The following is a 20,606-nucleotide window of genomic DNA, read 5'->3' on the forward strand; positions in this document are numbered from 1 at the left end:
TACCTTACATGTTTTATGCACTGATTCACTGCATATCCTCTAGAACTCTCATGGAATTCCAAGTTTTCTTATCAGCAATACAATTATTTAAGCTCTAACTATAGAAAATAGCATTAAAATGACAATAATTACAACAATATAAATTAGGAATTACAAAATCCAAAATAAAATCCTTCAAATGCCAAACCACAGCCATATCATTCCAGAGTAGACCATGGGTAATGCCTTGACTGAACACTCTTTAAGCGCGTGCGTAACTATAAGCACATGGTTTGTCCCATTGACATAAATGGAATTCATGTGCTTAAAGTTAAGTATGTGCTTAATTAACTCACGGACTCAGGCCTAAAACAGAAAACACATCTGAAAAAGAGATTTTTTTTCCCTTTGTCCAGTGAACGGTTGTCATTTCTCTTCCTATTTCCCTTTGCAACAATTTGACTGTTTGATCCACCCCAGAAAAAGTCAAAGCAAGAACTGCTCCTGCGGTTGAGTTCACACACAAGCATTTCTAGTGACTGGCTCATCAGTCTCAGCACAGTTCGTATAATTAAAATCTGACTTGATTTAGAAATTTTCAAAGACAGGCAATTAAACACATTATGTGTAGTTATAGGACCAGCGACAGGAAGTGACACAACATGACTGGTTAGAATTTAGTCATTATTCTGACAAATGAGGAATTGCCAAATTTCCCTTACATTCTATATAATAAAGTGACTTTAGGCCCAAACCGTAGATGACTGTTCACAGAGGCACTAGGGGGGTTGGGGAGAAAGCACAAACACATGCATGCAGGAGGCAGCCATCATTTGGCTGCAAGTTTTGGGAGCAGAGGAGGAGTGACTAACACTTAGCCACTAGCAACATTAAGTAACCCAAAGAGGGTGTCTTGGTGCAGTGGGGCAGGACCATATTTGCCTACCCCATCCAGTGCTGAAGGTGGGATTGAGAGCAGGTGGTACTTCCCAATTGTCCAGCCATTTTATACAAGCATCTTCCATACTCATGTGCTGTGACTAGAAAGACTGGTTACTTACGTTGTACAGTAACTGCAGTTCTATGTGTATTCCACTCAAGGTGCGCATGTGCTCCATACACCTGGGACCAGAAGATTTTCCATTAGCAGTGTCTGTTGGTCCTCGCCTGTGCCCCTCTCCTCCTCATGCTCTGAACCAAGGGTGGAAGGGATGGTGCACACTGACCACATCTCCAGCTCCTTCTTTAGCATGAATAACCTTAGAACAAGGATCCAAAGCAGAAGAGGAGGAGAGCAGGTGGCAGAACCACACGTCTCAAAGAACTCCAGTTACTGTACAATGTACACTTCTTCAAGTGATGGTCCCTAGGTTTATTCCATTTGATGTGACCCTCAGGCAGTATTCTTTGGGGAAGAGGGATGAGGAACCCTGCTGTACCACAGCACCCTGCTGTGCTGAAGGATGCATCTGCTGTAGACACCTGTACCAAGGCATATCTTCCAAATGTATGCACAGAGACCCACTTTGCACCTCTACAGATCTCCAAAAGAGGAACATCTCAAAGGGAAGTTGCTGATGCCAAGGCTAGTTGGATATACAGAGAGCGGAATTTCCAGTCCTCTTTGGTGGCATGGGGCTTCGGGTAGAAGACAGATAAGTGGATGATCTGGTTCAGATGGAATTCCAAGATTACTTTCAGAATGAATCTAGGATGTAACCTCAGGGAAACTTTATCCTTATGGAATACCATATAGGGAGGGTCTGCAATAAGGACCCCCAGTTCTCCTACTCTCCTGGCTGAAGTGATTGCAACCAGGAAGTCAACCTTCATAGATAGAGGGCTAAATAAACATGAGGCTAAAAGCTTGAATGGTGAATTTGTTAATGGAGGTAGGACTGGACTGAGGCCCCAGATTGGAGTAAGTTTTAGCACTGGAGGAAAGATTCTGACTAGACCCTTCAGAAACCTTACTGTAGTCAGATGGGCAAAGACTGAATGGTTGTCCATTGGAGGATGGAAAGTGCTAATCGCTGTCAACTGCACTCGTAAGGAACTAAGAGACAACCCCGATCTTTTCAGAGAGAGAGGAGGTACTCCAGAATAGTAGAATCTCAGAACCCTTTGGGGGCAGCCAATGATTCTGATGCCACAGAGAGAATCTCCTCCATTTTGCTATATAGCACTTTTTCACAGAGTCTTTTCTGCTATTGCCAATAATGGATTGTGCAGCTATTGAGCATGATCCCTCTAAGTTTGTCATCCATCCAAATACCAAGTTGCCAGATGAAGAGATGCTGGGTTGGGATGGAAGATCTTGCCTTTGTCCTGGATCAGCAGTCTGAGATCTAGTATGAGCCTCCAGCCTCCTTTCTTCTTCGGGATTAAGAAATATCTTAAGTAAAATCATTTCCCCCCATGCTGGGGTGTACTGGCTCTATAGCTCTCATTTGTTGCAAGGAATGTACTTCCTGTCAGCAATAGGGAGGCGGTTTTGAGAGGGGGGATGGATTTGAACTCTGGTATATTTGGTGGTGGTGATTTCCATAACCCATTTGTCTGATGCTATATGGTGCCATGCTGAGGAAAAGCAAAGTAAATAGCTCCCAAAAGGACTGGGGAAATCTGAGCCCAGTAGACTTGGTGGGAGGACTGGTTTGCAACTCTGAAAGGTCGCAACAAAAGGACTGCTTAGTGGGAGGCTGCGGCTAGGTGGACAAAGAAGGAGGAATGTTCTGCTTTCGGTGCTGCACTCTTTGATGATTTCTTGGGGGCTCAGAAGCCCTCTGAGGGTGAAGAGTTGAGGAGTGGGCTGTTGTTGATGAGAAAACTGAGGCTTAGGATATTTTCTTTGTCGTTCTGGGATATCGATACCCAGAACTCAGAGTGTTGAGCTCAAGTCCTTGAGGTATGTACCAAACATCTGTTTTCTCACTGAATGGATTATTCCCTTCGAAGGTCAGATCGTCCATGGTGTATCGGATTTCCTTGGAGAATCTGGAGGCCTGGAGCCAGGAAGTCTGTTTCACAACTATAAATATCGCCAGGGAGTGAGAGGCTGTATCTGGTGTGTGTACCAAAGTCTGGAAGGCAGAACTGGCTAGCAATTTACCTTCCTCAATGGTTGCTCAGAACTGAAGTCTGCACCCCAGAGGCAGCTTGTTGACAAATTCAGAAAAGTTATTGTAATTCATACAATCATACTTTTCCATTAAAGTCTAGTAGTTTGCTGTGTAGAACTGAAAACAGAAGTGAAGTTCTTTCCCCAAAGGGATCTAAATGTTTGGCCTCCTTGTCTATGGATGCAGATCTGGGTTAGTCTTAGTTGTTCCTTTCATTGACAGCCTACACTCACAGCCCCCTACAGCTCACTGAGACTCACACTAACAGTAGAAAAAAGAAATCGGAACAGGTAGAACTATTTACAATATTTACACTAAAAAACAAAGCATGCAAGCTAATGCTGCGGACACTGGAGAAGTTTGGTCACAGGCAGTAGAAAGGAACTGGAAAGGCTGTCGGTCCGCACCATCCCTTATGTCCTCAGTTCAGAGCACGAGCAGAAGGGAAAAGGCATAGACCAATGGACACTGCTAGTGAAAAGTCTTCCAGTCTCAAGTGCATAGAGTGCATGTGCACTTGATCAAATATGCATAGGGACCATCCTTTAAAGAAAAGTCTGGCCCTAGTTGTTTTTGAGATCCAATTCAATGGTTGGAGTTACTGCCTTATTCGAGTTGCTTTCAGGAATTACACCTGATCTGGCCCATTTAGTTACATTTGAACAGTCACATGGAGTTTTGTGTGGTTCCCACTGATTTGAATGTAAAAAATCACATTGCTAAACCCTGTGCTCCACTGCGAAAATGTAGAATGTCTGGGAGTCTGAAAAAGTCAAAAATATGATTCTTTGTAACTTACCTCCACTCTGTATTTGCTTAAAACAGGCCGGATGTTGGCTGGAACTGGGTAGATCTGGCTTACGTCAGGTGGATCCATTGGTGGAAGGCTCTCTGGACCAGAATCTGGAATCTGTAAAATGAAATAATCATAACTTTTTGTCACTGCTCTGTGAAATATAGTCTCAGGTCCCCCTGTAAGTTGTCCATCACGTACAGCACTTTACAGCAACTAGGGCCGTCATGCAGACAGAATACATGCTCGGCATTGTGAAAAAGACATGCCTTGGAATGCTCTCTGCTTTGCCATGAGGCCAAAGCTCTTCAAGGAAACAGGTCATTTTAAATTCAATAGACTGAATCATGGAATCATAGGACTGGAAGAGACCTCAAGAGGTCATCTAATGCAGTCCCTTGCACTCATGGCAGGACTAAGTATTATCTAGACCATCCCTGAGAGGTGTTTGTCTAACCTGCTCTTAAAAATCTCCAGTGATGGAAATTCTACAACCTCCCTAGGCAATTTATTCCAGTGCTTAACCACCCTGACAGTTAGAAAGTTTTTCCTAATGTCCAGCCTAAACCTCCCTTGCTGCAATTTAAGCCCATTGCTTCTTGTCCTATCTTCAGTGACTAAGAAGAACAATTTTTCTCCCTCCTCCTTGTAACAACCTTTTACATACTTGAAAATTGTTATCACATCCCCTCTCAGTCTTCTCTTTTCCAGCCTAAACATAACCAATTTTTTCAATCTTCCCTCATAGGTCATGTTTTCTAGACCTTTAATCATTTTTGTTGCTCTTCTATCAAGTTTTTTCCAATCTGCTAATATATCTCAGAATGATGTATGCTTTTTTTGCAACATGTTACACTGTTGACTCATATTTAGCTTGTGGTCCACTATGACCCCCGCCCCCCCCCCGATCCCTTTCCACAGTACTCCTTCCTAGGCAGTCATTTCCCATTCTGTATGTGTTTAACTGATTGTTCCTTCCTAAGTGAAGTACTTTGCATTTGTCCTTATTGAATTTCATCCTATTTACTTCAGACCATTTTTTCAGTTTGTCCAGATCATTTTGAATTTTAATCCTATCCTCCAAAGCACTTGCAAGCCTCCTCCCAACACACACACAGAGAGCTTGGTATCATCCACAAACTTTATAAGTGTTCTCTCTATGCCATTATCTAAATCATTGATGAAGATATTGAACAGAACCAGAACCAGAACTGATCCTGTGGGACCCCACTCGTTATGCCCTTCCAGCATGACTGTGAACCACTGAGAACTACTTTCTGGGAATGGTTTTCCAACCAGTTATGCACCCACCTTATGGTAGCTCCATCTAGGTTGTATTTCCCTAGCATAGGCACCTTTCCAAAACGTGGCTCTATTGACCTGATAGACCACAACAAGCTGTTGTGTAGATACAGGCACACTCTAAGGAAGTAATTATACCTAATAAAAGCAGCAAAGAATCCTGTGGCACCTTATAGACTAACAGACGTTTTGCAGCATGAGCTTTCGTGGGTGAATACCCACTTCTTCTTCTTGCATCCGAAGAAGTGGGTATTCACCCACGAAAGCTCATGCTGCAAAACGTCTGTTAGTCTATAAGGTGCCACAGGACTCTTTGCTGCTTTTACAGATCCAGACTAACACGGCTACCCCTCTGATACTCTATACCTAATAAAAATCCTAACGTATAGGCTCTCAAAAGACTTTAATAGCAAAACGGTAGCTATGATTCTCATTTAAAAATGCCACGTGAATTAAGGATGGGTGAAAGGAATCACACATTAAGCAAGCAGTACAAATATTAGTGCTTTTGAGCCAGCCAATATTTTGAACTATCAATCAAAAAATATCTAGTAGACAACATTATTTGACCTATTTCTGAAGGCGAGTGGGACTCTGCTAGTTTTGCCTGGCTTTGTTTCAACAGGGTACAGCACAGTTTGGAAGACTTGTCAAACTAGAGAGATGTGTCATCTATGTTTGCGAATACTCAGCTCCTGTCCCAAATTTCAAGACTGGGCCCTCTCTCTGTACAGCAAAATCCTGCATGCAAATAGCCCTTAGCACTGTGTGCATGAGTGGATGTGTCTCTGAATTCAGTCTAGGAATGGGGAAGAGGCTGATTGCATCATAGTCTTATTTGGGGACTGGGAAAGGGAGGGTCATAATATTCACGTTATTCTGACTTTTGAATATCAACTGAATATCAGCTTAATTTCCTGCATCAGCCATGCTCAGACTCTCCCATTTTCTTGCTGCCTTCCAAGGGGAAGCTCTCTGGCCTTTTATTCCCTCCATAATGTTCAGGAGCCAGCTGGCGCCCTTCCCCACAATCTCTCTACAGTAGATCAATGTTCAATATACCTTTTCTTCCTCTACCACTCCAGGCTGAGCCAAAGGGGCACTGACCTCTTCTACCAGAAACTCAATGTCTAACGCTGACAAACCTATGAATTTCTGTTTCACAGATTACCTCCTTTTGCTCAAGAAATTGTGTTTGGCTTCATTATGAAACATAATACATAAAGAGGTGGCTATGGGACAGGATTAGAGAGGAAGGATCTGAAATGTCTTCTGGTTAACTACGGGCAAATTAAATTAGATCAGATAGCTGCGCCCTGGTGTGATAATGACCACACACAACTGAAAGGGTAAGGATTCTGGGAAATAGTAATAGTGATATAGTGTCTAGAGTGCTTTATAATTATTGCCACTTAAATGTTAAGGCAATGAGAGAGTCACCAGGGGACCTGTAAAGTTCACATCTTTTGTTTCTTTTAAATAGGAGCCATCTGTCTTCTATGTCCTGATATGTGCTGCTGTGTGGAAAGTTCATTTACTATAAGAAAGAGGAGATAGTTCCCTTACTACCTTGTGGGTGCAGAAAACAGAAAGGTGTAAACATCTCAGAGTGACAGCATTACACAGTACAGTGATAATAATAATAAACTAAAACAGTAGCTCATATTTATATACAGAAATGCCTCTCATCCAAAGCAATCCCAAAGCACTTTATAAACTGAAAAGCGGGCTCCTATCCCCTGTCCTTCCCTAACATGGTGAAACACAGCAGCTGTTTAATCACAAACACTGGGCTGAATCTTCTCTATTTTGGAGGTAAATTTTGGTCCAGTGCCAGTGTGTCACAATTTAGGATAGGAAGTGATGAATTACACCGTATTGAGCTGAAATTGCATGGGGGAATTTTAGGGGTCAGGAGAAATGTAATTACTAGAGGGTTAAAAATCTTTTCAGCAGAAGAGGAAACTATTCAAAAACTGATTCTTTTCACCTTCTTACAAACTTTTTGTAAAAATTTTCTTTAAAAGCTGGCCATATTTTTCTTTTAAAAGGAGCTTTTTCCCTAGTGAAAATAAGCCCATTTTCAACCTGTGGTGGGCCCATCCAGAGTAAAAGGTGGCTGTGAGACTCTAAAGCCAAAATTCAAAAGTTAACACTGGAATTTTCACATGTTTTTTATGTGCACATAGTCACTGAATCAAAACAAAATGTGATGAGTGAAATAAACTCAAATGGTGTAAATTTTAGTGTGACATTTCAGGGAGAACATTTCCAGACAATTCTAGTAATTACACAGATGGGAACCATTCCAAGATGTCCTGGCCAGCATTCCTAGCTCTCAAAAAGGGTGCTCTGTGATCTTTAATGACTGCAAATGATCAAGACTAGCAAGTGAGATGATATCTATTGTTGAAACAACTTCTGTTGGTGAGAGAGACAAGCTTTCCAGCCACACACTGCTCTTCTTCAGGTCTGGGAGAGGTAAATCACAGCTACATGCAAGATGAAACAGATTGTCGAGCATAAGTAGTTAGCACATATTGTAAGGGAACATTCCAGGTAGAGTGGCCCATTACCACCTCTGCAGTCATAAGACACAAAGAGGGGGTCAGCGGGTTACAGATTGTTGTAATAAACCATAAATCCAGTGTCTCTGTTCAGTCCAAGATTATTAGTGTCTAGAAGAGTCATGAATTTAAGCTCCCAGGACGGTCTTTTGAATGTGTTATGCATGTTTCTTTTGACTAACTAACTAAACAGTAGCTCATATTTATATACAGAAATGAGGGTGAGGACTCATAGGTTATATACAGAATGATCACTTTGTGAAAAGTGTTCACCACACAGGTGGTAGGATGCTTTTGTCTTTTTTCATTTTCCTGTTGAGTTCACTCCAGAGCGTAACAATTGTCTGGTTTCACCCACATAATTGTTACTGGGGCATTCAGTGCCCTGAATGAGGTACACCACATGTTGTGATAGGCGAGTGAAGGATCCATGGATCTTGAAAGGTGTCTTGGGGGGCGGGGGGGGATCATTGTAGCAGTGGAGATATGTGCACTGCATACCTATTAAGACTAGCAAGTATCCACTATTAGTCATTGTTTCTCTAATCTCCTATTTCTCTAAGTGGCTCAACTGCTCTGTTATATTGAAATCAACTTTAACCCTTTTGCAGTGACCTAGAACTACAGCAGTAATTTCAAAAAGGGAGCTTCTCTCATACATATTGTTTTTCCAATTATAAAATAGCCTGAATTGAAACAAACACCAGTTTGTAGATTGGAACTATCTAATGTGGTACGTGGCTGAAAGGGTTATTGTCTCAGAAGTACAGAGCGAATTGGTGATTGTAAAGTTTCTTGTTACTGAGCATCATCAGGAATCCTTTGATACTAGAAATAAACTGCCAGCACATCAGGCCTCTGAGAATGCTTTAGAGCCTCTCATATGTTTTCACACATTTTTCTTGAATGGTTCTTTAAAGCCCATGCTCTTGAGCATTATCTGTGGGGAAACAAGCATTCTTTACAATGTAATCACCAAGACAAACAATGGAGGGTCTGAGAATGCTGAATGCCAGCGCTGGGTCATTTTTATATTTATTTTCAGCTCTTTATTCAGGCCTTAGATATTTTTAGATCACTCTGGTATGCTGTGCTGTTTCCCTTGGCCCAGATAAAAGTGAAATAAAACAGAATGTTTGCTCTGTTCACTAGAAACATGGACTAGATTAAAAATTGAGAAAAATATCGATTATGGTGCTAGATTCTGTCCTTAATTACACCCCACTAAGTTGGTGTGTTCCCCTCCTGGGTGTTATTTAGGTTTAATTGGGGAAACAATTAGCCCCACATGCTTTCAATTGCAATTTTATTCTGGCAGGTGATTATTAAAATGCCATCATGGGGGTCTGTGTGTTTTACATGTTATGTCTCACTGATTTCAGAACAAAATTTGTTCAGTTTACAAGTAAGAAGAAGTTTCTTCTACCTGTCAGCCCTGAAAATTCTTCTTAGTATCTGAAAGTCAAGCTGTCTTGTATCTTGTTTGTGCATTTGCAAAGCCATGCCCAGATATGAGAATTCAGCCCTGCAACTGGAAACTGGTTAACAATTCGGTTTATGTGCTACAGCCAGAACAGAACCCAGTTAACTCTCCCTTATACACATTATCAGAGGGGTAGCCATGTTAGTTTGGATCTGTAAAAGCAGCAAAGAGTCCTGTGGCATCCGACGAAGTGGGTATTCACCCACGAAAGCTCATGCTCCAAAACGTCTGTTAGTCTATAGGGTGCCACAGGACTCTTTGCTCCTTACACACATTGCCTCCATACTGATAATAAGAGTAAGTAGTAGTAACTTATTAGTGTTGTTAAAGACATAGAACTCTGAACTATCTGTTTCCAAATACCGGATTCTGTAAAATCGGAATAATCCCGTAGTGTAGACATACGCAGACTTAGGGAGCAGTAAGAAGATGCCATTTTTACACAGTCATTTCCCAGAACAAAGCCACACTTTACCTTGCAGTCAATAGGCTTGGAGCAGGGTAAAACCAGTGGAAACGCGAGGCAAGCCAGGCTAGGGGATTCAGAGGGCCAGCAGCAGTGGAAGTAGGGGCAGTGTTTATTGCTCCAACTGCTGAATGAGCAGGAATGACAACTGCATCATGTTCTAGGCATATGAGATGTAAAGAAGAGTCTGCTCTCCAAGTCTGCTCTTTCCTGAGTGAAACTCCCACTAAATTTAACAAGGGATGCACCTGTATAAGTGAGGGCAAGACTGGGACCACGGTGTCTCTTTGTACCCTAAATGCTTCTATGAGCCCCAAAGGTAAACGTTAATATTCAAATGATTCTAGCTCACCTGCAGCAGCTCGAATGCAGCAAGAAGGTCTCCTCCAGACAGATTTCCACAATGCACTGGGTGATAAGACAGTTTAGGTGGCTCGTATTTCTGATCGGCGAGTCTCACCACAGGGGCAGCTACTGTTGAGCCAATATAGTCTGATTTACCCTAGATAGGATTCATACTTCAGGTTATTTTGTAAGTAGTCTAAACATAGCAGCAGCCTTAGGTTGCCCGCCCTCGATCCAAATGTGGGAAATGGGCTTTTAATATATATGACAAAACTACCCAGTGAGATTCACAGCAAAATACAATGGATGGCAACTACTGAAATGAAGGAAGGTGAATTTCTTAAAACTCATCTGAAGTTTACCAATGCCTTGGTTTCACATTTCAGCAATTCTGAAGGCAGTATCCTAATAAGCAACGAGATGGTGCTAGATTTCTATGGGCTGGAGGTAAATTTGGGTCTCTGGATATATATAAATACAATAATTACAACTGTGTACAAGTAAAAGGATGTTTCTATTGCAAACCCCTTTTTGCATCTGAGGGTCAAGCTGGAACGACAAGACCACGAGGTTACAAAGACGTAACTGAGGACTGGTTCTCAGACTACGTCCATTACAATATTAATCTCCATTTTAAAGGGCCAGAAACTGATTTACATGGCCAGGGAAGCTACTTTTAAACATCTGTTAAATGACATAGCTTTGATTTTTACATAGATAATACATTATATCGCAAAAATTCAGATTTTTTAATAAGAGGCATTTCATCTTTACCACTGCATCATCATCAAACAGCTCTATGACAATCACTGGTGGGAATTCAGCAATTTCCTTCCCTTCACCATGGAGCACAATGTTATTGAACAGCAGCATCTGATTCCACGTAGGGGATAACGTCTGAGAAATGATCTAGTGAAAAACAAACAGCATTTTAAGAAGGCTGTTAAAAGACTGACTGGTGTGCTCCAGCAGAAAGTGGCTGCACCATGATGAAATCTTTTCAAGCGGCCTAAACTAAACTATTAAGAGAGAGTGAAATACAGAATCAGCACAAGGCCTATTTTAAATGTTACTCACCTCTGCAGAGGTCCTGCATCAGAACCCATGCACCATGCAAGCCTCATTTAGTGCCCAGTCCAGCAAAGCACATAATACGCATATGTGACTATGGTCCCATTGACTTCAACGAGGTTACTCATGTACCTAAAGTTATGTATGTGCTTAAATAGTTTGCTAGACTGGGGCCTTAAAACCCTAACATGGGCCTTCCTAAGTGCATTGAAAGTCTTTCCCAAGCAGATGAATACCGCCCATGTGCATTCTGAGCTGTAAAAGCTCCCCACTCTTTCCCTCCTTGCCTTACCGGCTCTTCCTGCACAAATAACCAGATATATGACTTAATATCTTGCAGTCCTTGTGCATGCAAACCTCATACTGCAGTCTGTGGGAAGGCTGCCCGTTTGGAGACTGCAGGATCAGGCCCTGTATAGTTAAAGAAGGACTTTGCACAAAATGTATTCCACTTGTTCATTCTGTGAGGTAAACATTTTCCAAGTCATTTTTCTTCAAATACAGATGCCAATAATAACTCACAATATTCTTCTTGAATAAGGTAATTTATTGATTAATTCATGACAAATCCATATTTTTTTTTATTTTTTCCTTTCAATTTGCTGCTGCACTTCAGACATGCTGGGCTGCTGCAGGCACTTCCTCAAAGACAACAGTTTAGTTGCTTTGGCAGGAAAAGTATCTACCAATGTTAAATGTTAAAGAAAAAAATATCCACTGCAAAATCTGACTCTCGTCCTCTGCTATTGTTCTGTTAAATGGAAATGTCTTCTTTCACTGTGGTTTATTGGTGCTTGGCGGACACCATTCTAAAAATAATTCAAATGACTGCCTGCAGTATTTTATTCAGACACTATGTTACTTCACACTTTTGTGTGTACAAAATGCTGTCATATGTGGGTCTGATTTTGCTCTCAAGTAGGCTACTTATACCAGAATCAACTCCACTGACATCCAGAGAGCTACAATGGGGGTAAACCAAGATTAACTTAACTGGTCATAACCATGGGGGTAAAACAGGCATAAGTGAGAGCAGAATCAGGCCCTCTGACTCTAGAGAGCTACCTGGATAGAGAAACCTTTTCCTTCCCCTAGCCCCCAGAATCTGCTGCTATAGAAACTTCCTTCAGAGAGCCAGAAGGGGTTAAACATTATTTTTCTTAAAGCGTTATTACACTGTGAAAAGTGACTATAAAAAGAGTTTGATTTGGGTTCCACATTTATTGATTCCCGATGATTTCTGTGTCAAATGTGCTCTGTTTACAAGTGAAATAGTGGGTTATTGAACTTCCACCCTTGCAAACTTAAGGTGGGCTCTGAGAGTCAAGCTGGGTGAGTGAAAGTGAAATCCAACTCTCCCACCCAAGCCTGGGCCAGGTTGCAGGGTTAGGGTGACCAGGCATCCTGATAAAATTGGGACTGTCCTGATATTTAGGCATTTGTCTCGCAAAGATTGGTCGGGATGCAATTTTTCCCGATATTTTGCGGTACTTTTTTGGGGTTGTTTTTTTTTTTTGCTCCACCAGCGACCCCGCCCCCGCATGTGTCCCGATATTTTCTTCCTCTCATCTGGTCACCCTATGCAGGGTTGCCATGCAGAACCCTCCCACCTTCCCCATGGGTAATAAATCAGCTGTCCCTTGTACTGGTTGCACAGCATACTGAAACCCCAGGATCTGGGTAGAAGCCCCTCTCTTGTCCCCAGGGAACTCCTGGCTCATTCCAAAATGCCTTTCATTCCAATCTCTGTGGGGCTGGTCTGGAGGTCTCCAGTTCAAAGGCATCCCTAACGAGGCCTCTCAATGAGCAATTATTTCTCAGGACTTAAGTAGTGCAGAGAGCCTCTGCACCAGGTGTGCATTTTACCTGGTAATGCCTCTCTGAAACCATCCTTGTGCTTTACTAAACTCCATTCCAAAGGGCCAAACTGACTCATATGGCCACAGCAGCGCTTTGAGATTTTTTAAAAAGTGACTCAGCCTTGATCTTTACACACACAAAAATAGTGGAGGGGATGCAGGATGCAGTATCTGTCCCCTTGCCAGTGGAAATGGCCTAATCTTAAAGTCTAAAGAGGGGTAATTTCAGAGAAATACAACCCAGCCAGCACTTGCTGTTTCGATCCAATAATCTCAGAGAATCTAACATCCAAAGGAGTCAAAACAGATTGGCACTAGTCTAACTGGAGTCTAGGGCAGCCTGCAGACCAATTACACTTGGAGAGCAGATACAAGGCTGCATCTGGTGACTCACTCTACATATGCTATGCCATCAAAGCAGCTGTCCCTGATCATATATTTGTTAATTTAATCACACCAAGAGCTAGAATGGCAGTGGTGTTTCTCTTTAATGACAGACACATCCTCAAAACAGATAGCTGTGCTAAGACTTCTGGTTTCAACCACACTTGGTATTCACATGGCTGGATATTAGTGCTATGATATAATATACACTATGTCTAGCACTAAGAGATACTGCAAATAAGTAGCCACTTGTCTTAATAATACACTACTCCTTTACATTTCTGGAGCTCCTTCCATCTAAGGATCTCAAAGTGCTTTACAAACCAATGAATTAAGGTAATAAAGGGAGATATACCAATCTCCTAGAACTGGAAAGGACCTTGGAAGGTCATCAAGTCCAGCCCCCTGCCTTCACTAGCAGGACCAATTTTTGCCCCAGATCCCTAAATGGCCCCCTCAAGGATTGAACTCATAACCCTAGGTTTAGCAAGCCAATGCTCAAACCACTGAGCTATCCCTCCCCAATCACAACAACTCAGTATGGTAGTTAAGTAGTTTTTCATTAAGCATTATCCTCATTTTACAGAAAGGGAAACTGAAACATCTAATATTGGCCACTGAGAGTGAAAGAAAACTGCACTAGATGGACCACTGATCTGATCTGGTAAGGTAACTCCTGATTTCCTTTGAAGAATCAAAATGTTTTCCCATTTTCACCACTTTAATGAGACATCTCAGTTCCTTATTTACCCAAGGAGAAGGAAGACTTTGCAACTTACCTTGGTGGTCTGGCAGTGCGAAACAAACGTTACTTTGGCAAAGGGATCAGAAAGTCCAGAGCTGTCTGCTGCAATCAGCCCCCTGGCCTGATACATGTGGGCTCTTAACTGGAAGAAGTGCTGAGCTGTGACAATGAATACAATGTTATCAGTTTTGGGGAAATAATGCCATGAATACATGGGAATACCAAGAGGACCACCCACAAATTCCCAAACCTTGAGCCTCACAGCACTCCAGTGAGATAGGAAAGTGCGATCACCATTTTGAAGATGGAGTATCTGAGAGGCAGAAAGATTAAATTCACACAAAGTTAGTGTCAGAGCCAGGGTTGTAACCCAGCTGTGCTAATTTCCAGTCTTTTCTCTCATCACTTGACCATACTGTCTTCCTATGTATATTTATCATCTAGTATGAATTCAAGCATGTATGCTTTTATCAAAAGATCTAGTGGAAGGCTCCTCATTTGGGACATTTAAAACTAAGGGGCACAAACAGTGGAACATGTGCTGAGGGCAACAATCTTGCACTGAGAGGGATATGGAGAGAAGGGCATAATGTAGTGGGTCTTTTCCATCTCTAATGTCTATGATTCCATGTCCCTCAATGGAAGTTCTAAGCATTCAGCAGCTGCCAAGGTGGTGCCATAGTCAGTGGCTATGATCAAACAATGTGCTAAAATGGTAATTTAAGCATTTTTGAGGGAAAATGTAATTACATCAAGTAGATGTTTTGTTGCCCTCTTAATTTAGAGCACTGTATGTTTAACGTTCCACACTACTGCTAAGTATCCTTGCTACTGTACTGCAGAAGTATTGTCTTACTTTTGTACACCAGATTGGCAGGTGAAGGAGCAGCATGATGCCCTGTTCCAGCTGTGGAGGGCACTTCAGTCTCATGTCCTATAGGTAAGTTCTCCATAATGTTATGGGAATACTTGATGGAACCAAGCCACAGATAGGTGTCTACTTTTGCATGTACATTCCAACCCGGCAGGCGTTTTCCTGGTAACTGAAGAAACATATGTCACCAACAAATACAAAGTAAGAGAGATCACTGAATGTTATTTATAGTTTGGGCAAGCTGCACTGCTGAAGAGAGGAGCATCCACTCAGTTGATATGCTGATAAATGATATGCCTACTTAATCACAGAATCATAGAAATGTAGGACTGGAAGGGACCTTGATAGGCACTGAGGCAAGACTAGTATTATCTAGACCATCTGTAGTGGGGTATTGGCCCCACACTGGCAGAAGAGGAGTTAAAGCAACCCGGGGAGGCTGTGTAGGAGGCAGCCAATTAGGAAAGGGTTTGTAGAGACAGCCAATCGGGAGAAGGTTTGGAAAGACAGCCAATCAGGGCCAGTTTGGGCCTCATAAGAAGGGTTGCTGAACAGAGCAGTGTCAGTCACTTCCTGGAGTTTGAGGAGTGAGGACTGTCTGCCCTGAAGGAGGGAGAAGAGACAGCACCATGGTCTGAGCAGTGCTGGGTGGGGTCAGGGGAGCATGAGTGAGCTCCCGGCTGACTGCTGCCAAACTGAGGCCATGATACAAGGGTGGAGAAGGTGCTAGGGCCATGGGGAAGTGGCCCAAGGAAATAGATGGCGGGGGTTGGAGGTGATGCTGTGTGTGACTGCCAGTCCCCGTCCCCCACTTTGGCCCCAGTTGCCACTGCTGCAGGTGGCTAGACCTTGGACTGCAGCCTACCACTGAGGCAAGTGGCTGGACAGAGGACTGCTGGCCTCCCGGAAGGTGGGGAGAGAAGTGAATGGGGCATAGGCGAAGGGCTGTGTCCAGAGGAGGACAGTGCGGTCCTAAGAGTGACACTGGTCCTGATAGCAGAAGTGATGGCAGTGAGATGCCACTAGATTAAAGCACACTGGCGAACCAGAGCTAATTCTCAGGACAGCCAGCAGGAGGTGTTGCAGTGGTGAGTTGAACCCCATTACACAATCCCTGGCAGGTGTTTGCTTAACTTGTCCTTAAAACCTCCAATGATAGAGATTCCACAACCTCCCTAGGTAATTTGTTCCAGTGCTTAACTATCTGTACCATTATGAAGTTTTTCCTAATGTCTAACGTAAATCTCCCTTACTGCAATTTAAGCCCATTATTTCTTGTCCTGTCTTCAGTGGATAAGGAGAACAAAATATGACCCTCCTCTTTATAACAACCTTTTATGAACTTGAAGACTGTTATCATGTCCCCCCACAGTCTTCTCTTTTCCAGACTTAACAAACCCCAATTGTTTCAGTCTTTACTCATAGGTCATGTTTTCTAGACTTTTAATAATTTTTGCTGCTCTTCTCTGGACTTTCTCCAATTTGTCCCCATCTTTCCCAAAGTGTGGTGCCCATAACCAGACACAGCACTCCATCTGAGGCTTTATCAGTGCTTAGTAGAGTGGAAGAATTACATCTCCTGTCTTGTTTACCACACTTCTACTGATAACTCCCAGAATGATGTTTGGTTTTTTCAACAGAATTACATTGTTGACTCATATTTAGTTTGTGATGCACTATAATCCCCAGATACTTGTCTGCAGTACTTCTTCCTAGCCAGTCATTTCCCATTCTGTATTTGTGTAATTGATTATTCCTTCCTAAGTTTAATACTTTTGCATTTGTCCTTATTGAATTTCATCCTGTTTATTTCAGACCATTTCTCCAATTTGTCAAGATCGCTTTGAATTGTAATCCTGTCTTCCAAAGTACTTGCAATCCCTCTCATCTTGGTATTGTCACAAACTTTATAAATGTACTCTCTGTGCCTTTATCCAAATCATTTATGAAGATATTGAACATAACCAGACTCCAGACAGATCTCTGGGGAACCCCACTCGATATGGCGGATTGTGAACCATTGATGACTACTCTTTGAGTATGTTTTCCAACCACTTTATAGTAGGTTCATCTAGGCTATATCTCCCTAGTTTGTTTATGAGAAGGTCATGTGAGACAGTATCAAAAGCCTTAATAAAGTTGAGATATATCACATCTACTGCTTCCCCACATTTAAAAAAGCTTGTTACCTTGTCAAAGAAGGATATTATGTTGGTTTGACATGATCTGTTCTTGACAAATCCATGTTGACTGTTACTTATCGTCTTATTATCTTCTAGGTGCTTACAAATTGTTTATTTGCTCCATTATATTTCCGGGTTCTGAAGTTAAGCTGCCTGGTCTATAAATCCCTGGGCTGTTCTTTTAATAGATAGGTGGTATATTTGTCCTTTTTTCGGTTCTCTGGGATCTTTCCCGTCATCCATGATTTCTCAAAGATAATGGCTGATGACTCAGATCTCTTCAGCCACTTCCTTAAGTATTCTAGAATGTATTTTGTCAGGCCCTGCTGATCTGAAGTCATAATGGGGATGATGGCCATGCGACCTACTTGGTACAATGTATTTCAAGATTCTAAGCAAGGAATAGCTAACAAACCTAGTTGTAAAAGTTTGTTTTCAGTGGGATAGTGCACAAGCCTTTTCATGCTAAGTAATAGCTGTAAATTTGCCTCTGGTGTTTGCTATGTTAAATTTCCCAGTCTATGGCTGCTTTCCTACTGTATTATGGCAGCTCCTAAATAAGTCAATATTACTTCGTAGGGCAAGTCAGAAAACTTTTGACGAAACTTTTTCTAACATAAAATGTTACATTTTTTGACAATACTTTCTACAATATTTTTTTCTTTTTCTATCAAGCTGTTTAATTCAGCTTTTTTACACTGCTTTAGTCCTAAAGCAATTCATGACATAAAAGTGACTAGACAGTCACTACATTGCAATGTTTTCCTGACAGACCCTAACAATTGATGATTATTTAACTGGTGCCTTTTTGTTTCACCTAGTGTAATAGTGTGTCAGGTATGCAACAACTGTTGAATTTTAAACAGAAGGGAAACATCCCACCTTCTGGGTTATCCAGAGTGTTTCCTACTTGTAACTTTCTTTCAAGTGAAAACAGAACTATTTGTACTGTGCCTCTGAGGTTTAATCTGATCTGATAAATAGAATTGCTGCACCAGAGTATCTTAATGACAGTTTCATTTTGTGTTTGAAATGAGTTTTACTTAATTCAAATAAAATAGAACATTTTGCTAGACCTGGAGGAGATTTCTCATAAGCAAGGTCTAAAAAATTCAAGAAGCCTCTTTAAAAAGAACTGTAAGTAGAAATGAACTGAAATGTTATTGCATGCAGTAAGTAGGATGTACAATAAATTACCGGTACTCTTGATGATTAGCAGAAGGCTGGATACCTCTGTCTGCTGACTAGTTTTATTTGCATGGTTCCAACAATCATCTTAGGTGATGAGTTTCTATAAATTTAATAAGCAATGTTACCATTGCTCGTTATTCCAGAATGTCCAGGCTTTTCCTTCAAGCTGTTGCCGATGGACAGTGACTGCATTCCATTGTTGCTACTATTACTGTGCATGTTACCTCCGTTTGTATAACACTGCCAAAACTGTCTTGTCGGACAAATATATTACTCAATATTTTAGATATCTAACATCTTTCCTGTATGGATCTCATACATGGACTCTTTATGGATGGCACATTTAACAGCTTGAGCAATTTCACAAGCATTCCCTCCGCTCAATAATGAGTAAGGCTGCGAATCATTCACGGACTTTCCGTGACCTCTGTGAATTTTGCAGACTGGTGCAGCTGACCCCAGGACCACCCCAGCATCTGGGAAGCCCCCAGGCCAGCCATACCAGCCGCTGCTCTGGCTGCTCCAGGCAGCTGGTTCCCAGCACTGCCCTCGAGCAGTGGGCCGGGACCAGAAGTGCAGGCGGCGGGGCCCCGGGCCATCCCTCACCTGGACCAGCGGAGGTGGCGCCAGGGCCCCGGGCTGCCCCCCGCCCGCGACAGCGGTGGCAGGGACCCGGGCTGCCCCCTACCCAGACCAGTGGCGGGGCTACCCCACAAGCAGCAGCAGCGAGGCCCCAGGCTGCCCCCGCCTCCAGTGATAGGGGGACACAGGCCACCCCCTGCTGCAGCAGGGCCCTGGGCTGCCCCACACAGCAGATGTATCGCCCAGTGCTGCCCCCACCTCCAGCAGCAGTCGTCAGGAGCGTCCCCCCTCCCAGCAGGTAAAATTTAGTCACAGGTATTTTTAGTAAACGTCATGGAGCGGTCACGGGGGCATGACTTTTTTTATTGCCCGTGACCTGTCCATGATGCTTACTAAAAATACACGTGACTAATATGTAGCCTTAATAATGAGCATTCTCTGGCAGGAGAGAGGGACCAATCTTAAGATCCTTGAAAGGGCAAACACAACAAAGCACTGAGGAAATGCTATTGAGAACACAACTCAGGTGGACCGGACATATCATCAGAATGGAAGATCTGTCTCCCAAAACAGATCTTGTGTGGGGAGCAAAAGATAACCTCAAGAGCAGTCTCCAGCGGGCTGCAATCCATCTCAAAGAACTTGAGCAAATGACTCAGGACAGGACACACTGGCAGTCTCTTGACAAGATCAGCATGTAACAGGCTTGTGAAGGATCTATGAAATCGTCTCCAGACTGCACGTGAAAAGCACCACAGAGCTGCATCATTGAACATCATAGATATGGGCTTCCTATGCCCTTAGTGTAGCCAACTCTGTGCATCAGGGTTCAGATTTCAGAGTCATATGTGTAGCCATAGCTGAGAATTGCTACAATATCGTCGTCATCAGCAATGGACTACCAACATGTATCTCACATGCACATTTTAAATTGGAGTTATAAACAGCAATGTTTATATTATATCTGAATCTCTGCACTTCCTCATTGTCTGAGCATGGTGAATGTCAATCTGTTGGAGTTTTCCTTGGAGTTTTCAAATGCTGCTTAATAATGTATTGGTCAGAGAAGAAAAGTTTAGTGATGTTCTAACAATTTACATCTATTTGTGCGTGTATAGATAGATAGATATGCACAGTTTGGATTTATGGTACACTTTGCAGAAGCAGGAAGTCAGGGGATTAATTACTTAGACACCATGATGATGAGCATGGTATTAAAAGCAAAACAGACAGGTAGAGAATACAGATAAAATAGATAGAAAAAGGGGTCACTAACCTGAAAAGGTAGAGAAACACTGATCTATATAATCTAAGACACAATTTTTCTATAAGAATAAAAATGTATCCATGACAACAATGCTAAGCCAAAAGAATTTATTTGTGTGTATACTTTGAGAATTTGACAGAGCATACTTAGCCTTGAAGGGTGAGGCTGTGAGGTGAAGTTGGGGAATGAGATTTCATTTGCTTTAGATTGCAATGAAGGTTTCAACACTTTTGTCCCCCAAATTGCCTTTCGTGACTCCTTAGGGGTCATGACCCACTGGTTGAGAAATATGGATCTAAATCATATAGATAAACCCACAGATTCCTTGCAGATCGGATTTCAGATGTCTGGTATCTCAAATGAAATCATCTCCTGCATAATTTCACTCTGCAT

The 20,606-nt window shown here is 42.3% G+C and overlaps 1 protein-coding gene across 3 annotated transcripts in view; it reads right to left on the reverse strand.

The window, feature by feature from the left end:
• FER1L6 (fer-1 like family member 6) overlaps positions 1–20,606 on the reverse strand; it is a 176,123-nt gene that overhangs the window by 39,035 nt on the left and 116,482 nt on the right. For all 3 annotated transcript variants that reach the window (XM_045004365.1, XM_045004364.1, XM_045004366.1), the window contains 5 exons: positions 14,973–15,159; positions 14,151–14,275; positions 10,832–10,966; positions 10,065–10,214; positions 3,901–4,011 (listed from right to left, as the gene is read on the reverse strand). In XM_045004365.1, the coding sequence (XP_044860300.1) occupies positions 3,901–4,011; positions 10,065–10,214; positions 10,832–10,966; positions 14,151–14,275; positions 14,973–15,159 (708 nt within the window). The remainder of the gene's footprint in view (positions 1–3,900; positions 4,012–10,064; positions 10,215–10,831; positions 10,967–14,150; positions 14,276–14,972; positions 15,160–20,606) is intronic.

Source organism: Mauremys mutica, chromosome 2 (assembly GCF_020497125.1).
Source record: "Mauremys mutica isolate MM-2020 ecotype Southern chromosome 2, ASM2049712v1, whole genome shotgun sequence".
NCBI lineage: Eukaryota > Metazoa > Chordata > Testudines > Geoemydidae > Mauremys > Mauremys mutica.